Source organism: Mobula hypostoma, chromosome 3 (genome assembly GCF_963921235.1).
Source record: "Mobula hypostoma chromosome 3, sMobHyp1.1, whole genome shotgun sequence".
NCBI classification, from domain to species: Eukaryota; Metazoa; Chordata; class Chondrichthyes; order Myliobatiformes; family Myliobatidae; genus Mobula; species Mobula hypostoma.
The window spans coordinates 223,133,918-223,153,658 of record NC_086099.1 but is presented as its reverse complement, the minus strand read 5'-3'; the positions used below and the strand labels follow the sequence as shown (position 1 = coordinate 223,153,658).

At 48.7% G+C, this 19,741-nt stretch overlaps 2 protein-coding genes across 10 annotated transcripts in view; one reads left to right on the top strand and one right to left on the bottom strand.

The window, feature by feature from the left end:
• bmb (brambleberry) overlaps positions 1-434 on the bottom strand; it is a 70,001-nt gene extending 69,567 nt beyond the window's left edge. For 6 of the 7 annotated variants that reach the window (XM_063044593.1, XM_063044595.1, XM_063044597.1 and 3 more), the window contains exon 1: positions 131-434. In XM_063044593.1, the coding sequence (XP_062900663.1) occupies positions 131-349 (219 nt within the window). In that variant the 5' untranslated portion in view covers positions 350-434. Of the gene's footprint in view, positions 1-27 lie in introns of all 7 variants that reach the window. The other variant, XM_063044598.1, reaches the window with a different exon arrangement.
• A 68-nt stretch (positions 435-502) lies between these two features.
• On the top strand, positions 503-17,386 carry pycr3 (pyrroline-5-carboxylate reductase 3). 3 transcript variants are annotated; one of them, XM_063044603.1, is made up of 7 exons: positions 503-528; positions 2,353-2,422; positions 9,360-9,424; positions 11,662-11,841; positions 12,496-12,708; positions 13,315-13,407; positions 16,124-17,386. In XM_063044603.1, exons 4-7 carry the CDS (start codon positions 11,671-11,673, stop codon positions 16,298-16,300), a joined length of 654 nt encoding a protein of 217 aa, XP_062900673.1. In that variant the 5' UTR covers positions 503-528; positions 2,353-2,422; positions 9,360-9,424; positions 11,662-11,670; the 3' UTR covers positions 16,301-17,386. The 3 variants fall into 3 exon arrangements, with proteins under 3 accessions (XP_062900673.1, XP_062900671.1, XP_062900672.1); XM_063044602.1 differs by lacking the exons at positions 503-528; positions 2,353-2,422 and adding exons at positions 7,220-7,343; positions 8,979-9,100; XM_063044601.1 differs by lacking the exons at positions 503-528; positions 2,353-2,422 and adding an exon at positions 7,100-7,343.
• The last annotated feature ends 2,355 nt before the right edge of the window (positions 17,387-19,741 follow it).

The window sequence follows — 19,741 nt, the reverse complement described above, 5'->3', positions numbered from 1 at the left end:
TGTCATTCGCCTGGCCACATTACCCACCAACTATCTCTTCCGTTCTGAACTATTGGTAGAGGCCATTCAGCCCATTAGGTCGATACCAACTGTCCCGGTTGGGCTCCCCTCCGTCACCACGCCGACTCACCGCCTGTTGGCAGCTGTCCAACTGCGGCCGGAGCGACTCGGCCACGAACCCTGGGTCAGTTACGCTCATCTCGAAGGGAGGGAGCGGCCGGGCGCGGGGGCAGGGGCAGGGGCAGGCGGGCTCGGCCACCGCCGCCGGGCGCAGGAACCAGCCGAAGGCAGCGGAGCCACGGACGGCGATGAAGTAGGAGAGCCCGAGGATCAGAAAGCCGGACGCCATGACGGACAGCCGAAAGGACGAAGGTCGGGGCGGGCGACGCCTCAGGGCCCCGTCCACTTAAATCGGCCGCGCGCCCACCCCGGGTGCTCACGTGCCAGGACACAGCCAATCATTTGCGAGTTTCTCCAGAGACCCGCCCCTCTGCTCTGCCGCACGGAATCCCAGCGGATAGTGAGATGGTAAATACACGACCGATACACCGACCCGGGCAGGCTGGGGTTGCATACAAATACACCGACCCGGGCAGGCTGGGGTTGCATACAAATACACCGACCCGGGCAGGCTGGGAGTTGCGTACAAATACACCGACCCGGGCAGTCTGGGGGTTGCATACAGATACACCGACCCGGGCAGGCTGGGAGTTGCGTACAAATACACCGACCCGGGCAGGCTGGGAGTTGCGTACAAATACACCGACCCGGGCAGTCTGGGGGTTGCGTACAAATACACCGACCCGGGCAGGCTGGGCATTGCATACAAATACACCGACCCGGGTAGGCTGGGGGTTGTGTACAGATACACCGACCCGGGCAGGCTGGGGTTGCATACAAATACACCGACCCGGGCAGGCTGGAGGTTGCATACAAATACACCGACCCGGGCAGGCTGGGGGTTGCATACAGATACACCGACCCGGGCAGGCTGGGGGTTCTACAGATACACCGACCCGGGCAGGCTGGGAGTTGCATACAGATACACCGACCCGGGCAGGCTGGGATTTGCGTACAAATACACCGACCCGGGCAGGCTGGGGGTTGCGTACAAATACACCGACCCGGGCAGGCTGGGGGTTGTGTACAGATACACCGACCCGGGCAGGCTGGGGGTTGCGTACAGATACACCGACCCGGGCAGGCTGGGGGTTGCGTACAAATACACCGACCCGGGCAGGCTGGGGGTTGCGTACAAATACACCGACCCGGGCAGGCTGGGGGTTGCGTACAAATACACCGACCCGGGCAGGCTGGGGGTTGCGTACAAATACACCGACCCGGGCAGGCTGGGGGTTGCGTACAAATACACCGACCGGGGCAGGCTGGGGGTTGCGTACATACACCAACCAGGGCAAGCTGGGGGTTGTCTGCAGATTCACCAACCCGGGCGGGCTGGGGGTGTCGTGGTTTCTCGTTTCTTACAAACAACAAGGAGACACAGAAAATCCTTCAAGACGTTTTAAACTTTAATTTGCAAATCAAAGCTGAGACAATCAGAAAGCTAGTAGCTGACTGCCCCTCGAGGCTTGTACACAGCATTTTTTATAGCAATCTCCTATCTTAGCTACATTATCATATCCAGACGGCCTGTGATCACATATCATAAATACATCCGCTCTCGACCTTCCACTATTGTTTTACTCCCCAATTTAATTATGTCCTAGTTTACTTTTTAGACCAGGTGTCCCCTCATCCCTAACCACAGTTATTTCTTAATTGGTCTTGTTTTGACATACTGCCACATATTTCATTACCTTACTCGCCACCGTTATCTTCCTACTTGGTTTCATTCTAGTTCTCTTCATGAATTAATAGTGATTAGGTCAAAAGTCATGGCTACACAGTGAATACCCTCTATTCAGCTAGCAGTGGTTACATAGTAAATATAGAAAATATAATGTGTGCATTTGAGTAAATACTGAAATACTGTAATACATAGAAAATACAATGTATGCGTTTACATTTTCCAATATAATAATCCCTTTGAGACCCACAGGGTCTCATACAGAGAGAGAGAGGACTGAGAGTCTATGCACAAAAGCTCAAATAAAGCCACACATTTACTCCCAAATTTGGGTTAAACTATAGTTTCCTGCGCTTAAGACTCAAAGTGTTCTCTCCGTAACTCCCTCGGCCGCTGAGCCAAAAACCCATCCCTTCGTATCTGAGACAGGAAAAAAGTCTCAGGAGCCTTCACAGCCTAATCCCCACATATCTCATCTCTCTCCTGTTCGTCTTGCATGTCTCGTAGACTGTACGAATACATCATCGGTGTCTCCTTCTCCATAGGGCTCGACCCAACAATTTCCAGGAGCATCGGAAACCGTTTCATTGCAGCACGCACTACCAGCGACTTGAGGTATGGAAGAAAACAGCACAGAATGACCGCACAGCTTAGCAATACAATACCAATGGCTACTGCAATCTTGGTCAGCCATGCTCCCCATCCTCCTAGTTTACTATTTAACCAGTCAAAGAACTGATGTCCAAACCTTGCATTTTCTTTAACTTCCTTTCTTAAATTTTACAGTTTATTCATTACTCTGGTAAACGATCCCTCCAGACTAGTATTATTCGGTATAAAAGTACAGCACTGTTCCCCAAACATTACACAAACTCCTCCTTTCTCTGCCAATAGCCAGTCTAGTAGCTGTCTATTCTGCCACGCCACTCTACTGGTTGCATCAAGCTGCAATTGTATCAGCTTTCTTTGCACTTCTTCTTGCTGCTCAGTTAACTTTCGTTTGTCTTTTCGATATTTTTCGACCGCATGGACTACGTGGTCCCTGAATTCCTGTGGGGTCATTGACATCAGTCCAACCACTTCCTGAAGTTTAGATTTAACTTGGGAAGGCATCGCATCCAAAACAGCATGTCGGAACATCCAAGTCATAAATGGGTTGCCTTCCACCTCTTGTTCAGTTTCCAGTCTCCATCTTTTCAACTGATTTTCTATATAGGCTGCTGGATTTTCAGTGTCTACCAGTGGATCCTCTTTCATGGCTTTGGGGTCTATTTTGGGTGGATAGAGCTCCCTGAGGGCCCCCCATACCCTCTGCCTCACTGTGTCAAATCTGGCCCCGTCAATCAGTGTGCTGTCCGCATTCTGTATGCCAGCCGCTTCCATCAACTCTCGCAGTCCGGAGGTTCCCATCAGCCTTATCAGCAGCGCCTTCAAATCTCCCATAGCCAACATTCGTCCCGTGGTTTCTTCCTCAAAGGCCCTAATCCATTTCCCTGCACCCTCATGTAGGCTGGGCAGGGTGTTTTTCAGCCCTTCCAGGTCCTGGGATCCCCAAGGAATATATTGTACTTGTCCCAATCCTTTTACTAACAACGGCATCATTCTCCCTTTCCTTTCCCACATCTCCTGACTCTCCTCCTCGCCTGACTCCCCATCTGTTTCTGAGCACGTTTTCACTGGCTGCCACATGATTCTTTCCGGGGTTTCCTTTCTCCCTTGGCCTCCTCGTGGAGTTCTTCCTTTCTGCCTTGAGCTGGCATTTGCTTTGGCCCATGTGAAATCCTCAAACTCCCCTTGGAAATTCAGTCTGCGCTGTAATTCCCTAATCTCTCCCTCTGTTTCTAATATCTGCCTTTTCACTCTCTCTTTTTCCCCTTCAAGGCTCCTGTCTCCTATCCTCTGCCTACATTCTCCGGCACCCTCTCCATCGCTACTTAACTCTTGCCCACCCGACAAGTTACCTTCTGCTCTAGCCTGCTCAGCTCCGTGTCCATGTAACAAAGATTTCTCTTCATCCCTTTTCGCTTTTAATTCCTGTAACCCTTTGATCTCTTCTTCTATTTCCCTTCCGTAGTTCCTCCCGCTCCTTTTCGTGATTCTTTCTTTCCTTCTCGGTATCCCAGACTTTAATTTCTCCATTTAGATCCACTCTTCCTGTTATCATCGGACACTGCTTAAGAGTTTCTTTCTCATAATAGGGAGGAGGTTTTTCTCCGTCTTTCTGGTCTGGGTATAGAGCCGAAACCGGCTCCCTGTTGTGCTTCTCCTTCTCTTTATCAGACTGCTCGTTTCGTTTCTCAGTGTCTTTTTCACTTACAATTAGTATACTTCCCGTCTTTCTTAACCTTTCTCCCTCCATCCTAAAGAGTTTTAACACTTCCATTTCTTGTTCCCTTTTTTCCTCTCTTTTCTTAGATTTATCTTTGGGTTTGTGATTTTTAATTAGCGCTTCCATTTCCTCACATAAGCTTACATCAAACGTTCCTTCTCTTGGCCATTTCGTGACCAGTTCTTTAGTTCTTTTTTCCCATTTCTCTGAAATTTCCGCGATCTTACCTTGACACACCGGGAATTTTCTGCTCAATATTTCTACTGCTGTTCCTTTCTCTGTCATGGTGCTCTCTTTTTCCTTTTCTTTTATGGTATTTTTAGAATCTCACTACTTGCCTATTTAATAGTACTATTTTTCTAACTCTATTTCTATGCCTAGCCTTATGGTTTATCTCACCCGCGTCTGAATTATCTATTAAACTGTCTTTATCTTCTTATTACGTTCTGCCCGTGCAGACCCCTACTTAGGGCGGTATCCACAGAACCTTTTACACCTCGCCTATGCAGACCCTTACACTTCTTAAGGCGGTATTCACGAGGATTTTTAATTCTCCTTCCCTGCCTGTTCAGACCTTCGTTTCGTGCGAAGCGGTATCCACAGGGACTTACCAACAACACGTGGAATTTTCTTACTTAACTTGTACTTACCCCCACTGCCGTGCTCTTGATTAATCCTCTGCGCCTCCTTTTATCCCCGATTCTGCCAGATTCTTTGGATCGGAGAGACCCTTCGGCAGTTGCTTCACACTTCTGAGTCCCCGAGACCCCCAAAACCAACAGAATTCTTAGTCCGAATTATCGCAAAAAGCGCTCACTTTTTTCTTTGGGTGCACCCTTAATTCTGTTAGCCCCGTGAGGGTCCCCGAGGGACAGGGAAGCGTCCCAATCTGCCGTTCCCTTCCTCGCGGGTCTCTATCCGATCCTGTTCGTGACGCCAATTTTGTCATGGTTTCTCGTTTCTTACAAACAACAAGGAGACGCAGAAAATCCTTCAAGACGTTTTAAACTTTAATTTGCAAATCAAAGCTGAGACAATCAGAAAACTAGTAGCTGACTGCCCCTCGAGGCTTGTACACAGCATTTTTTATAGCAATCTCCTATCTTAGCTACATTATCATATCCAGACGGCCTGTGATCACATATCATCAATACATCCGCTCTCGACCTTCCACTATTGTTTTACTCCCCAATTTAATTATGTCCTAGTTTACGTTTTAGACCAGGTGTCCCCTCATCCCTTACCACAGTTATTTCTTAATTGGTCTTGTTTTGACATACTGCCACATATTTCATTACCTTACTCGCCACCGTTATCTTTCTACTTGGTTTCATTCTGGTTCTCTTCATGAATTAATAGTGATTAGGTCAAAAGTCATGGCTACATAGTGAATACCCTCTATTCAGCTAGCAGTGGTTACATAGTAAATATAGAAAATATAATGTGTGCATTTGAGTAAATACTGAAATAGTTGAGTAAATACTGTAATACATAGAAAATACAATGTATGCGTTTACATTTTCCAATAGGGGTTGCGTACAAATACACCAACCCAGGCAGGCTGGGGGTTGCATACAAATACACCGACCCAGGCAGGCTGGGGTTTGCATACAGATACACCGACCCGGGCAGGCTGGGTGTTGCGTACAAATACACCGACCCAGGCAGGCTAGGGGTTGCATACAGATACACTGACCCGGGCAGGCTGGGGGTTGCATACAAATACACCAACCCGGGCAGGCTGGGGGTTGCATACAAATACACTGACCCAGGCAGGCTGGGGGTTGCATACAGATACACCGACCCGGGCAGGCTGGGGGTTGCGTACAAATACACCGACCCGGGCAGGCTGGGGGTTATATACAGATACACCGACCCTGGCAGGCTGGGGGTTGTGTACAGATACACCGACCCGGGCAGGCTGGGTGTTGCGTACAAATACACCGACCCAGGCAGGCTGGGGGTTGCATACAGATACACCGACCCGGGCAGGCTGGGGGTTATATACAGATACACCGACCCTGGCAGGCTGGGGGTTGTGTACAGATACACCGACCCGGGCAGGCTGGGTGTTGCGTACAAATACACCGACCCAGGCAGGCTGGGGGTTGCATACAGATACACTGACCTGGGCAGGCTGCGGGTTGCATACAGATACACCGACCCGGGCAGGCTGGGGGTTGCGTACAAATACACCAACCCGGGCAGGCTGGGGGTTGGGGGTTATGTACAGATACACCGACCCGGGCAGGATGGGGGTTGCGTACAGATACACCGACCCGGGCAGGCTGGGGATTTGGGGGTTATGTACAGATACACCGACCCGGGCAGGCTGGGGGTTTGGGGGTTATGTACAGATACACCGACCCGGGCAGGATGGGGTTGCATACAGATACACCGACCCGGGCAGGCTGGGGGTTGCGTACAAATACACCGACCCGGGCAGGCTGGGGGTTGCGTACAAATACACCGACCCGGGCAGGCTGGGGGTTGGGGGTTATGTACAGATACACCGACCCGGGCAGGATGGGGGTTGCGTACAGATACACCGACCCGGGCAGGCTGGGGGTTTGGGGGTTATGTACAGATACACCGACCCGGGCAGGCTGGGGGTTGCGTACAGATACACCGACCCGGGCAGGCTGGGGGTTTGGGGGTTATGTACAGATACACCGACCCGGGCAGGATGGGGTTGCGTACAGATACACCGACCCGGGCAGGATGGGGTTGCGTACAGATACACCGACCCGGGCAGGATGGGGTTGCGTACAGATACACCGACCCGGGCAGGATGGGGTTGCGTACAGATACACCGACCCGGGCACGGTGCGGGGAGCTACTGATTATTCCTCTTCATGCTGCCTGACCTGCTGAGTTCCTCCCTGATGCTGCGGAAGTTCCTCTGGATTTGCAGCTTCTGCGGAATTCCTTGCCTTTGTCACCCCGAGATCCGGTGACAGCTGAGGCACCCGGACATCCCAGGTCGCAAACGCCCCCGCACTGAGCTGGAGTTTCCCCGCACCCCGGGTCGGTGTCGGACAGCCAGCTTTTTCCCTCGGGAGTGTCACGGTTGGCCGCAGTGGCTGCGCACCGCCGGGTGAGCGACTGGTGGGCCAGCGGCACCTGTCATGGAGGGAGAGCAGAGAGTGGGCTTCATCGGCGCGGGGAAGATGGCGCTGGCCATCGCGGGCGGACTCCTGGCCTCAGGTAAATGGGGTGGACGGGACCCCGGCCTCGGGTGAATGGGGCGGACGGGACCCCGGCCTCGGGTGAATGGGGCGGACGGGACCCCGGCCTCGGGTGAATGGGGTGAAACGAGATCCCGGCCTCGGGTGAATGGGGTGAAACGAGATCCCGGCCTCGGGTGAATGGGGTGAAACGCGACCCCGGCCTCGGGTAAACGGGGTGAAACGGGACCCCGGCCTCGGGTAAATGATGTGGATGGGATCCGGGCCTCGGATAAATGGCCTGGGCAGGAGTAAACGGTAACCGGTCGTTGTGGTGAGGGGGGTAGGCGGAACAGCCCCCTGAGGAGGAACTCAACCAGCACCATGATTCTGTATAGGTGGAGGTAAAGGTGCGGTGTGGGAGTGGGTGAGGGTTGGTGGGTGATGTTGTGGTATGGAGGCGATAGTGGAGGTATGGTCTCTGGGTTGGGGAGGGATAACTCAGGGGGTAGAGGGTTAGGGTTAGGATGGTTCTATGATTCTCTGTAGGTGGAGGTAAAGGTGCGGTGTGGGTGAGGGTTGGTGGGTGATGTTGGGGTATGGAGGCGATAGTGGAGGTATGGTCTCTAGGTTGGGGAGGGATAACTCAGGGGGTACAGGGGTAGAGGGTTAGGGTTAGGATGGTTCTATGATTCTCTGTAGGTGGAGGTAAAGGTGCGGTGTGGGTGAGGGTTGGTGGGTGATGTTGGGGTATGGAGGCGATAGTGGAGGTATGGTCTCTAGGTTGGGGAGGGATAACTCAGGGGGTACAGGGGTAGAGGGTTAGGGTTAGGATGGTTCTATGATTCTCTGTAGGTGGAGGTAAAGGTGCGGTGTGGGAGTGGGTGAGGGTTGGTGGGTGATGTCGGGGTAAGGAGGCGATAGTGGAGGTATGGTCTCCGGGTTGGGGAGGGATAACTTGGGGGGGGTGCAGGGGGAGAGTGGTGTTGGCGGTGAGTGGGAGGTCACCAACCCTCTACAGTGCCCTGTCTTTCGGACATCTTTCTGATGTCTGCAATGTTACATTTGTCATCTTTCCATGATTGTCGGAGTCTCCACATCCTATCAGTCCCATACTCTTTATTGCAAAACAATTTCCCTGGAGCCTCCGGAACCCCTTGTGAATGTTTCTTATTGCTTTCCAACCGTCTAATCTGCATAAATATTTCCGGTACAGTGTCACAAAATCACTCGTGACCCCAAGTGAGAGTGGCTTTTACCCCTAATTATATCTTAAACTTCATCCTTTCCTCAGTGCGTTGGGAGCCTTTGAATCCCACCCCCCTCCCCCATCCTGTATTTTCGAGTTGAATTAGTCTGTGCCCTCTACCACACTGTGTGTGTGGTGCCCAGAGATGCAAGGAGGTTTTGTCATTGAACACACCTCCAAAGAGCGCAGTCGCAAGAAAGTGGCATCCATCATCAAGTACCCCCACCCTGCTGGCCATGTCCTTTCCTTGCTGCTGCCATTGAGAAGGAGACTCCCCACCCACCACCACCACCAGGTTCAGGAAGAGTTGTAATCTGTAATCCGGCTCCTGTACCAGCGTGGATAACTTCACTCACCTCAACACTGAACTAACATCTGATGAAGGGTCTTGTCGGCGCAAAATATCGACTCTCTTCCTCTCCATAGACGCTGCCTGGCCTGTTGAGTTCCTCCAGCATTCTGTGTGAGTTGCTCTGGATCTCCAGCATCTGCAGAATCTCTTGTATCCACAGCCTATGAGCCCACTTTCAAGGCTTCTTCGACTCATGGTCTCAATTATATTACTTTTCTGGTATTTGTACAGTTTGCCTTTTGCACCCCGCTTGTGTGTAGTTCTTTTGTTGTTTCTATTGTGTTTCTCTGTATCTGCAATGAATGCCTGCAAGAAAATTACATGTATGTACTTTGGTAATAAATTTACTTTGAACTTTGAGGGGGGGAGGTGGGGGGTGAGCTGTGTGACCACAGGCTCCAAGGGTCTGGAGTCCAGAGATCAGAATTTAAAGCCAAAGTCCTTTTCCTTCTTAGGAAATGTGAAGCCTGAACAAGTGATAGCTTCTGCTCCCTCGGACAAGAACTTGCAAAAATTCAAGGTGAGATTCAGTGAGCGGCCTCCGGGTTGTAGCTCTCAACCCAAAGTACCAGTTAGGTTGGGGAGATTGGCAGGTACAATACTGAGTACAGAGGATGTTTACGAGGATTTTGCTGGGGCTTGGGGACCTGAGTTATCGGGAAAGACTGAATAGGTGAGGGCTTTATTCTCTGGAGTGTAGGAGAATGAGGGGAGATTTGATAGAGGTACATTACTGTGATGGATCCAGGTAAGGAGGGGTGACAGGCAGGTAGAGGAGGGGTGAGTGGGAATAGCAACAGAGGCTGGGAGGTGATCGACACTAGAGATTTTGCAGATCAGAATCACTGGCAGACACTCAAATGGTCACTTTATTAGGCACCTCCTGTACCTAATAAAGTGTATGTTTGTGGCCTTCTGTTACTGTAGCCCATTCACTTCAGGAGGAGGAAACCAGAGGACCATGAGCCAGTCCTCATCAGTGAATCAGAGATGGAGAGGGTCAGTTCCTTGGTGTTAATATTTCAGAGAACCTGTACTAGGACCAGCACATAAGCGCAATTATGAAGAAAGCCTGGCAGCGCGTCTGCTTTCTTCAGAGTTTACGAAGATTCAGTAGGACATCGAAAACTTTGACAAACTTTTATTGACGTCTGGTGGAGAATATATTGACCAGCTGCATCAGAGCCTGGTATGGAAGCACAAGGTTCAGGAAGAGTTCTGACCCTGCAACCATCAGACTCTTGAACCAGAGCGGATAGCTTCACTTAACTTCACTGGACCCATCCCTGAAAAGTTCCACAACCTAGGAACTCATTTTCAAGGACTCTTCATCTCATGTTCTTGATATTTGTTGCACATTTATTTATTTTTATTAGTATATAATTATTTTTGTATTTGCAGTTTACTGTCTTTTGTACACTGGTTGTCCACCCAATTGTTGAGGTCTTTCATTGATTCCGTTATGGTTATTGGATCTATTGAGACTGCCTGCAAGAAAATGAATCTTAGGGTTGTACACGGTACCATATATGTACTTCAATAATACATTAACTTTGAACTTCCTGTCAGCTTGAACCAGTTGGGCCATTCTCCTTCACTCATTGACAAGGTATTTTTGCCCGTAGAACAACCGTCTCTGGTTCCTCACACCATTCTTTATAAACTCTAGAGACTGTTGTGCGTGAAAATCCCAAGAGATCAGCGGTTTCTGAGATACTCAAACCACCCCATCTGGCACTAACAATCATTCCATGGTCAAAGTCACTTAGATCACATTTCTTCCCCATTCTGATGCTTGATTTAAACAACTGAACCTCTTGACCTTGTCTACATGCTGTTATGCATTAAGTTCCTGCCACATGATTGGCTGATTAGATATTTGCATTAATAGAAATATAGAAAACCTACAGCACAATACAGGCCCTTCAGCCACGATGCTGTGCCGGACATGTACTCGTTTTAGAAATTACCTAGGGTTACCCATAGCCCTCTATTTTTCTAAGCTCCATGTACCTGTCCAGGAGTCTCTTAATAGACCCTATCGTATCAGCCTCCACCACTGTCACTGGCAACCCATTCCGCACATTCACCACCCTCTGCATAAAAAACTTGCCCCGACATCTCCTCTGTACCTTCGCTCGAGCACTTTACAACTGTGCCCTCTCGTGCTGGCCATTTCGACCCTGGGGAAAAGGCCTCTGACTATCTACACGATCAGTGCCTCTCATTGTCTTATACACCTCTATCATGTCACCTCTCATCCTCTATCGCTCCAAGGAGAAAAGGAGAAAAGTTCACTCAACCTATTCTCATAAGGCATGCTCCCCAATCCAGGCAACATTCTTGTAAATCTCCTCTGCACTCTTTCTATGGTTTCCACATCCTTCCTGTAGTGAGGTGACCATGTACAGGTTTACCTAATAAAGTGGCCACTGCATGTACATGGACACAGACAGTGAAGCACAACTTAAGGATGTGCTGGGAACACACCTTCCAGCACCAGCGTAGTATTTCCACAATGCTTGGCAGGTCGACACAGAACACAACAAACAAAAACAAAACAAGCCCTGCAGCCACTGTCTGTCTCCCGTCACAGCCAGCAACATGACCATGTCTATTAAAGCTCTTCACTATGGTTGGCATGGATGTGGTGGGCTGAATGGCCTGTTTCCAAGCTGTGTGGCTGGATGAGTGGGCTGGCCTCTCTTTCCTCTCTCCTGACTTCCTTCTTTTCCTCTTTGTGCTTTGCTCCCGTAGGAAGCTGGGATGCAGACGACACACGACAACAACAGTGTGGTGAAAAATTGTACTGTCCTTTTCCTGGCCGTCAAGCCAGCCATCCTGCCCCGTGTCCTGGAGACCATTTCCCATTTCGTCACACCCGAACACCTCGTTATCTCCGTGGCAGCTGGGATTACCGTCAAAACACTGGAAAATGTGAGTAGATCGCTATGTGTGCTGGAAGAATGGTTTTCCTGTCACTTAGCCCAGTATTTTGCTGAGTGGGCTGGGGGGAGATTTGTAATAAGTGCACATGTGCTTTTAAGACCATGAGACACAGGAACAGAATTAGGTCATTTGCCCCATTGAGTCTACTCTGCCATTCCATCGTGGCTGATTTATTTTCCCCCCAACCTGTTTCTCCTGCCTTCTCCCCGTAGCATTTGACACCCTTGTGAATCGCAAACCTATCAATCTCTACTTTAATCAATCTTTACTTTACCCAATGACTTGGCCCCCACAGCCGCCCGCAGCAATGAATTCCACTGATTCATCACCCTCTGGCTGAAGAAATTCCTCCTCATCTCTATTCTAAATGAACATCTTTCTATTCTGGGGTGCACCCTGTGGTCCTAGACTCTCCCACCATTGGAAACATGCTCTGCATTTCAGGCACTGCCTTTTTAAGGTGTCCTCAATAGCTGTCTGCCTTGGGTCGTAGTGTGGGGACGTCCTTTCCACGTCCCCTCTATCCCGGCGTTTCAGTGTGCTGTAAACGTGGAGCGATTAACGAAGCATTGGTGTGGTGGTCACCTTTCAGACTTGCGTTGCAGAGACTTCTTGGTGACAGTGCGGTAATTTTCTCCTCAGTGCCTGCCTTCGGACAGCAGGGTAGTGCGGATGATGCCAAACTTGCCGTGCGTGGTGCAGCAGGGCACGATAGTGTTCTGTCGCGGAATACGTGCCAGGGAGCAGGACGCCGTTCTCCTGAAGAGCCTCTTATCTCCCCTTGGTGTGTGTGAGGAGACGCCAGAACCCTACATCGATATCCACACGGGCGTCAGCGGGAGCGGCGTGGCATATGTACGTACGGAGAGGGGCTCGTGTCGTGTTTCCTGCAGTTTCTCTTTTCACTTCAAAGGTCCAGCGTTTGCAGTTTCTGGTCATTAAGGACCATAAGACATTGGAGTTGAATTAGGCCATTCGGCCCATCGTGTCTGTCCGCCCCCCCCATCGTGGTTCATTTATTATCCTTCTCAACCCCATCCTCCTGCCTTGTCCCTGTAATCTGTGATGCCCTGACTAATGAAGAACCTCTCAACACCCGCTTTAAATATACCCAATGACTTGGCCTCCACAGATATCTGTGGCAAATCCACCACTCTCTGGCTAAAGAAATTCCTCCTCATCTCTATCCAAAAAGGGATGCCCCTCTATTCTGAGGCTGTGGTCTCTGGTCCTGGACTCCCCACTAAAGGAATCATCCTCTCCACATCAATTCTATCTAGGCCTTTCAAAATTTGATGCCGATCCCCCCTCCTCATTCTTCTAACCTCCAGCGTGTACAGGCCCAGACCTATTCTAATGCTCCTCATACATTAACCCTTTTGTTCCTGAGATAAATAGTAAAATAAAATAAATTATTCTCTTTATAATGCAATTCTTTCTCTGGCTCTGTCTTTCCCATAGGTTTACATGTTTGCTGAGGCTCTGGCAGATGGGGCTGTGAAGATGGGTATGCCGTACGAGCTGTCGAAGAAGCTGGTAGCACACACACTAATGGTAGGTGACGTTTGGCCATTTCTTCAGTTCTGGAATTCTGTTTCGGTTCTGGTTGCCTCATAGGGAGGATAACAAATAGGAGCAGAATTAAGCCATTATTCAACCCATCGAGTCTGCTCCACCATTCCATCATGATTGATTTATTATCCCTCTCAACCCCATTCTCCTGCCTTCTCCTTGCAACCTCTGATGTTCTTACTAATCAAGAACCTATCAATCCCCAATGGCTTGTCCACTGCAGATTCACCACCTTCTGGCTAAAGAAAATCCTCACCTATTTTCCAAATGGGCCTCCATCTATTGTGTTCTAAATGGGCATCATTCTATTTTGAGGCTATGTCCTCTGGTCCTAGTCTCCCTCGTTATGGGAAACACCCTTTCCACATCCACTTTGCCTGGGCCTTTCAATATTCAAGACATTTCAGTGAGAACCCCCCTCATTCTTCTAAACTCCAGTGAACACAGGCCCAGAGCTGTCAAACGTTCCTCATACATTAACCCTTTCATTCCCTTGAACCTCCTCTGCTCTCTCCCGTGACTGTACACCTTTTCCTGGATAAGAGGCCCAAAACTGCTCACTGTTTTCCGTGCAGTCTGCACAATGCCTTATAAAGCCTCAGCATCACATCCTGGCTTTTATATTCCAGCCATCCTGAAATTAATACTAACATTGCAATTGCCTTCCTTACTGCTGACTCAACCTCCAAGCGAACCTTTAGGGAAGGCTGCACGAAGACTCCCAAATCCCTTTGATTTTGTGGAAGCTCCAGAGAGGGTGCAGAGGAGATTTGCTGGGATACTACCTTGACTTGAGGACATGTCTTATGAGGATCGGTTGAATGAGCGAGGGCTTTTCTCTTGGAGCCGAAGGAGGAGGAGAAGTGACTTGATAGAGGTGTACAAGATTCCCCCCTCACCTCAAGCCTATGCCTCTAGTTTTTAGTTTCCTTTCTAACCCCTTGTTGTAAGTGTCCTGAATAACCTGCTCATCGAAAGCCTCTCCCCTAAGGGAGGCAGGCACTGGCCTGCGTAAGGAGAATTGCAGAGGAAGAAGTTAAGGCAAGTACAATAACAAGATTTAAAAGGCAGATGGGTGCCACGGCAGTGTAGCAGTTAGCACAACACTATTACAGCTCGGGGCGTTGGGATTTCGATTCCGACATCGTCTGTGAGGAGCCTGTACGTCCACTCTGTGGAATGCATGGGTTTTCTCCTGGCATTCTGGTTTCCTCCCACAATCCAAGGGCTTTAATGATTAGTAGGTCGTTGTAAATTGTCCCGTGATTGGGCTAGGGTTAAATCGGGGGTTGCTGGGCGACGTGGCTTGAAGTGTCGGAGGGCCTGTCCCGTGCGGTATCTCAATAGATGAATAAGTGAATGGGAAAGCTTAGAGGGGCATGGATCAGCATGGACCAGATGGCCAAAGGGCCTGTTTCAAAGATTCAAAAAACTTTATTGTCATTCTAACCATACACCAGCTCTGCAGGGCAGAATGAGACAGCGTTTCTCAGGGGCAGTGCAATCATAACGAAACAAACACAACACTAAATAATAAACATAACAATAAATAGTAAAACACAACAGCCACATGTCAGTTAAAATCAGTTATAAGTGTCCAGTGCAAGTTAAAAGTGTCCAAAGCAGAGTCAGGTAGAGCAGCTATTTAGCAGTCTGACTGCCTGTGGGAGTAAGCTGTTTAGTAGCCTTGTGGTTTTAGTTTTGATGCTCCTGTAATGTTTGCCTGATGGCAGAAGAACAAACAGTTCATGGAGAGGGTGTGAGGGGTCTTTAATGATGTACTGTGTCTTCTGGAGGCATCGACTCTGAAAGAGGTCTTGGACAGAAGGTAGGGAGACCCCAATAACCTTTGCTGTATTCGCTGTATTTATTTATTGAGATACAGCATAGAATAGGCCCTTCTGGCCCTCCAAGCCACCCCAACCAGCAACCCCCGATTTTAAACCTAGCCTAATCAATTTACAATGGCCAACAACCTACCAACCAGTACGTCTAAGGACTGTGGGAGGAAACAGGAGCATCCGGAGAAAACCCATTCGGTCACGGGGAGAACGTACAAAGTCCTTACAGATGGCAGTGGGAAATTGAACCTGGGTCGCCTGTACTGTAAAGCGTTGTGTTAACTACTACTCTACCGCACTGCCTTGTGTTACTCTATGACTCACTGTCCCGTGTGGGATTATATATGTAACAGATAAGATGGTGGTAAATCACAAGATTCTGCAGACGTTAGAAATCTTCACACAAAATGCTGAAGGAACTCAGCAAATCAGGCAGCATCTTTAGAGGGAGACAAATAATCAATGTTTAGGGCCGAGAACAGTCTGATAGTGTGGCGATCAGCAGAATGCTTTATAGCGCCAGTGAACACCGATTGGGATCGGACTGCCGCCGCTGTCTGTACGTTCTCACTGTGACCACATGGGTTTCCTCCGGGTGCTCCGGTTTCCTCCCACAGTCCAGACCCGTACGGGTTAGCGTTAGTAAGTTGTGGGGAAGCTATGTTGGTGCTGGTGGCATGGAGACACTTGCATGCTGCTCCTAGCACATCTCGATCTATGTTGGTTGCTGACGCAAACAATGCATTTCACTGTATGTGTTGCTGTACAGGTGACAAACAAAATTAATCTTTAAAATCAGGGCTGAATTTGTCGTCCGTAACCTCTCTCTCTCTCTTTGTGCTGTGTGTTTTTCCCAGGGAGCTGCAAAGATGATCTTGGAGACCGGGGAACACCCGGCAAAGTTGAAGAGCGACGTGTGCACCCCGGGTGGGACCACCATCCACGGCCTGTATGAGCTGGAGAGGGGAAATCTGCGGAGCACTGTCATGAGTGCTGTAGAAGCTGCAACCAAGCGGGCCCGTGACCTGGGTTAACCATGAGCACCGTGGCACCGGGATTTCACCAGCATTAATACACGTTTTGCAGGCTTCAGCTCCAGCGATGTGGGAGAGTGGGGTGCTAATCCTTCTGATGTGCATGAACCTAAGCTAAATCTTCATCAACCATCTGATCTCAGTATTATAAATACTATGTACAGTGACATCGTTACTGATTAGCTCCTACCCATGACTCAAGGCACCATGTTTGGGTAAAACTACCTTTTCTCAGATTGACTCAGAGGTCATAGAGTCATATAAGGCCCTTCAGCCCATCCATTCTGTACTGAACTGTTATTCTGCCAATGACTCGCATCCAGATCATAGCCCTCCCGTTTACGTAGTTATCCAACTTCAATGTTGAAATCAAATCTGTATCCTCCGCGCCCGCTGGCAGCCTATTCAATATTCTCACCACCCTCTGAGTGAAGAAGTTTCCTTTAAATGTTTCACCTTTCACCCTCAATCTAGTTTGAGTCACCCAACCTCGTTAGAAAAAGCCTGCTTGCATTTACCATATTTATACCCAACATAATTGTGAATACCTCTATTAAATCTCCCCTCATTCTCCTGTGCTTCAGAGAATAAAGTCGTAACCTGTTCAACCTTTGCCCATAACTCATGTCCTCAGGTCTCGGCAGTGACGTTGCCTGGGACAGTCAGTGGAGAAGTATGCATTTGTTTAAATTGAGCCTTGCAAAAATGGGAGGCACGGCAGCCTAGTGATGCTATTACAGCTGGAGGTGTTCTGCATTTCAATTCCACTCCCATGAACCACATGGTTTTCCCCAGGTGCTCCAGTTTCTTCCCACAGTCCAAAGACGTACCGGGTAAGTTAACTGATCACAGTAAATTCTCCTGTGATTAGGTTAGGGTTACTCGGGTTTGTCAGAAGTTGCTGAGGCGGCCTGGCTCAAAGGCCTACTTGAGACTGTATCGCTAAAATTTAAAAAATATCAGCAATGGTGATTGAATGTAAAGAACTGGTTTATATCTGATTTACTTTCCTTGGCAGTGCTGTTATCGGAGCTTGGTGTAGCCATGTGATTAAAAGCTGGAAATTTCTTATGGTTTGTCATTTTAGCAACAGTCCAGTGTACTCATCAGTCTCCTTTGCTGGTTTTAAGAAGGGAGGAGTTTTCAGAATTGTTCGGGGATCTAGAAACTGTTCCCCCACCCAATTCTTCAGTTAACATGCAGTTAGTAGGAGGACTGGTTCCTTCAGGTTGTTATAGCTGCGGGGTGGGGGGGAAGGGGAGAGGGGGGTGGTGGTTGGTAGTGAGGATAAGCTCCCACGACCTAATGAATGCTTCCAATGGCAGGTATCTCAAATAGCCCCTGAAACCAAATCCAGCTCCTGGCCTTCATGTATGGCTCAGCTACTAAGCCCAGCAGAACAGCATCTACTGACAGAAGGGACGAAGGGGCTTCATACAGATGAGGCCTAGCCGTGGTTGGCAGCTCATCCAGGAGGAAGAAAACTGATCTCCAACCTCCACTGCCTTGCTCAATCACGGGGAAGACTGTGGGATTAACTCCCTGGGGGGAAAATCCAGAGATGGACTCCTTGAGACCCGTTGTTGAGTTCCATTTGTCAGGGAGCATGAAATGTGTGAAGTTACCATAACTAGGGGGGGGAAGTCTCTTAGGAAACTGAAAGGTCTGTAGGTAGATAAGTCACTTGGACTAGATGGTGTACACCCCAGAGTTCTGAAAGATGTAGCTGAAGAGATTGTGGAGGCATTAGTAATGATCTTTCAAGAATCACTAGATTCTGGAATAGTTCCAGAAGACTGGAAAATTGCAAATGTCACTTCACTCTTCAAGAAGGAAGAGAGGCGGAAGAAAGGAGATTATAGGCCAGTTAGACAGACCTGGTTGGGAAGATGTTGGGGTCGATTATTGAGAATGTGGTTTCAAGTGACTTGGAGGTGCACAGTAAAATAGGCTGTAGTCAGCCTGGTTTTCTCAAGGGAAAATCTTGCCTGACAGATTGGAATTCTTTAAAGAAATAGCAAGTAGGATAGACAAAGGAGAATTGGTTGAGTTGTGTATTTGGATTTTCAGAAGGCCTTTGACAAGATGCCACATATGAGGCTGCTTAACAAGCTATGGGCCCGTGGTATTACAGGAAAGATTCCAGCATGGATAAAGCAGTGGCTGATTGACAGGAGGCAAAGAGTGGGAATAAGGGGAGCCTTTTCTGGTTGGCTGCCTGTGACTAGTGGTGTCCCGCAGGAGTCTGTTGGGACTGTTTTTTTTTACTTTCTATGTAAGTGATTTGTATGATGGAATTGATGGCTTTTTTGAAAAGTTTGCGCATGATTGGAAGCTATGTGGAGGGGCAGGTGCTCTTGCGGAAACAGAGAGCCTACAGAAGGACTTGGATAGATTAGGAGAATGGGCAAAGAAGCAGCAGATGGAATACAGTGTCGGGAAGTGTATGGTCATGCAATTTGGTAGAAGAAATAAAAGGGTTGATTATTCTCTAAATGGAGAGGAAATACAAAAATTGAGGTGCAAGGGGACTTAGGAGTCCATGTGCAGAATTCCCTAAAGGTTAACTTGCAGGTTGAGTCTGTGGTAAGGAAGGCAGATGCAGTGTTAGCATTCATTTCAAGAGGATTAGAATATAAAAGCAAGGATGTTGTATTGAGTCTTTATAAAGCACTGGTGAGGCCTCACTTATAGTATTGTGAGCAGTTTTGGGCCCCTTATCTAAGAAAGGTTGTGCTGAAACTGGAGAGGGTTCAAAGGAGGTTCACAAAAATGATTCCAGGATTAAACAGCGTTTCATTCACTAGAATTCAGAAGAATGAGAGGTGACCTAATTGAATCCTATCAAATGGTGAAAGGCCTTGACAGAGTGGATGTGGAGAGGGTGTTTCTGATAGTGGGAGTGTCTAAAACCAGAGGACACAGCCTCAGAATAGATCCCTTGATAACTTACCAAGTTTATCTTCCTGAACCTGAGTGTTGTGCTGTAAGTTTTATATGTTTCTATGTAATTACAACCCCCCCACCACACCCAAAGACAGGAATCTTACGTTAACCCACTGACCAGCATATGATTATCATCAAAATTATGATGAAGGGAATTATTGCTACCCATTTCTTCTGATACCCAGACAGGAATATTGTAATCATAAGATTCTGCAGATGCAGGAAATCCTAAACAACACACACACAATGCTTGAGGAACTCAGGCAGTCAGACAGCATCTATGGAGAGGAATGAACAGCTGATGTTTTGGGTCAAGACCCTTCATCAGGACTGTAATATTGTAATAACTGTAGTAATCAGAATATTATGTTTTAATCTTTGTTGTCAATGAAGTGGAAACATAACTAAGTTGGTGTCAATTCAGAAACACGAGATTCTGTAGGTGCTGGAAATCTAAAGTAACACACACACACACACACACACACACACACACAC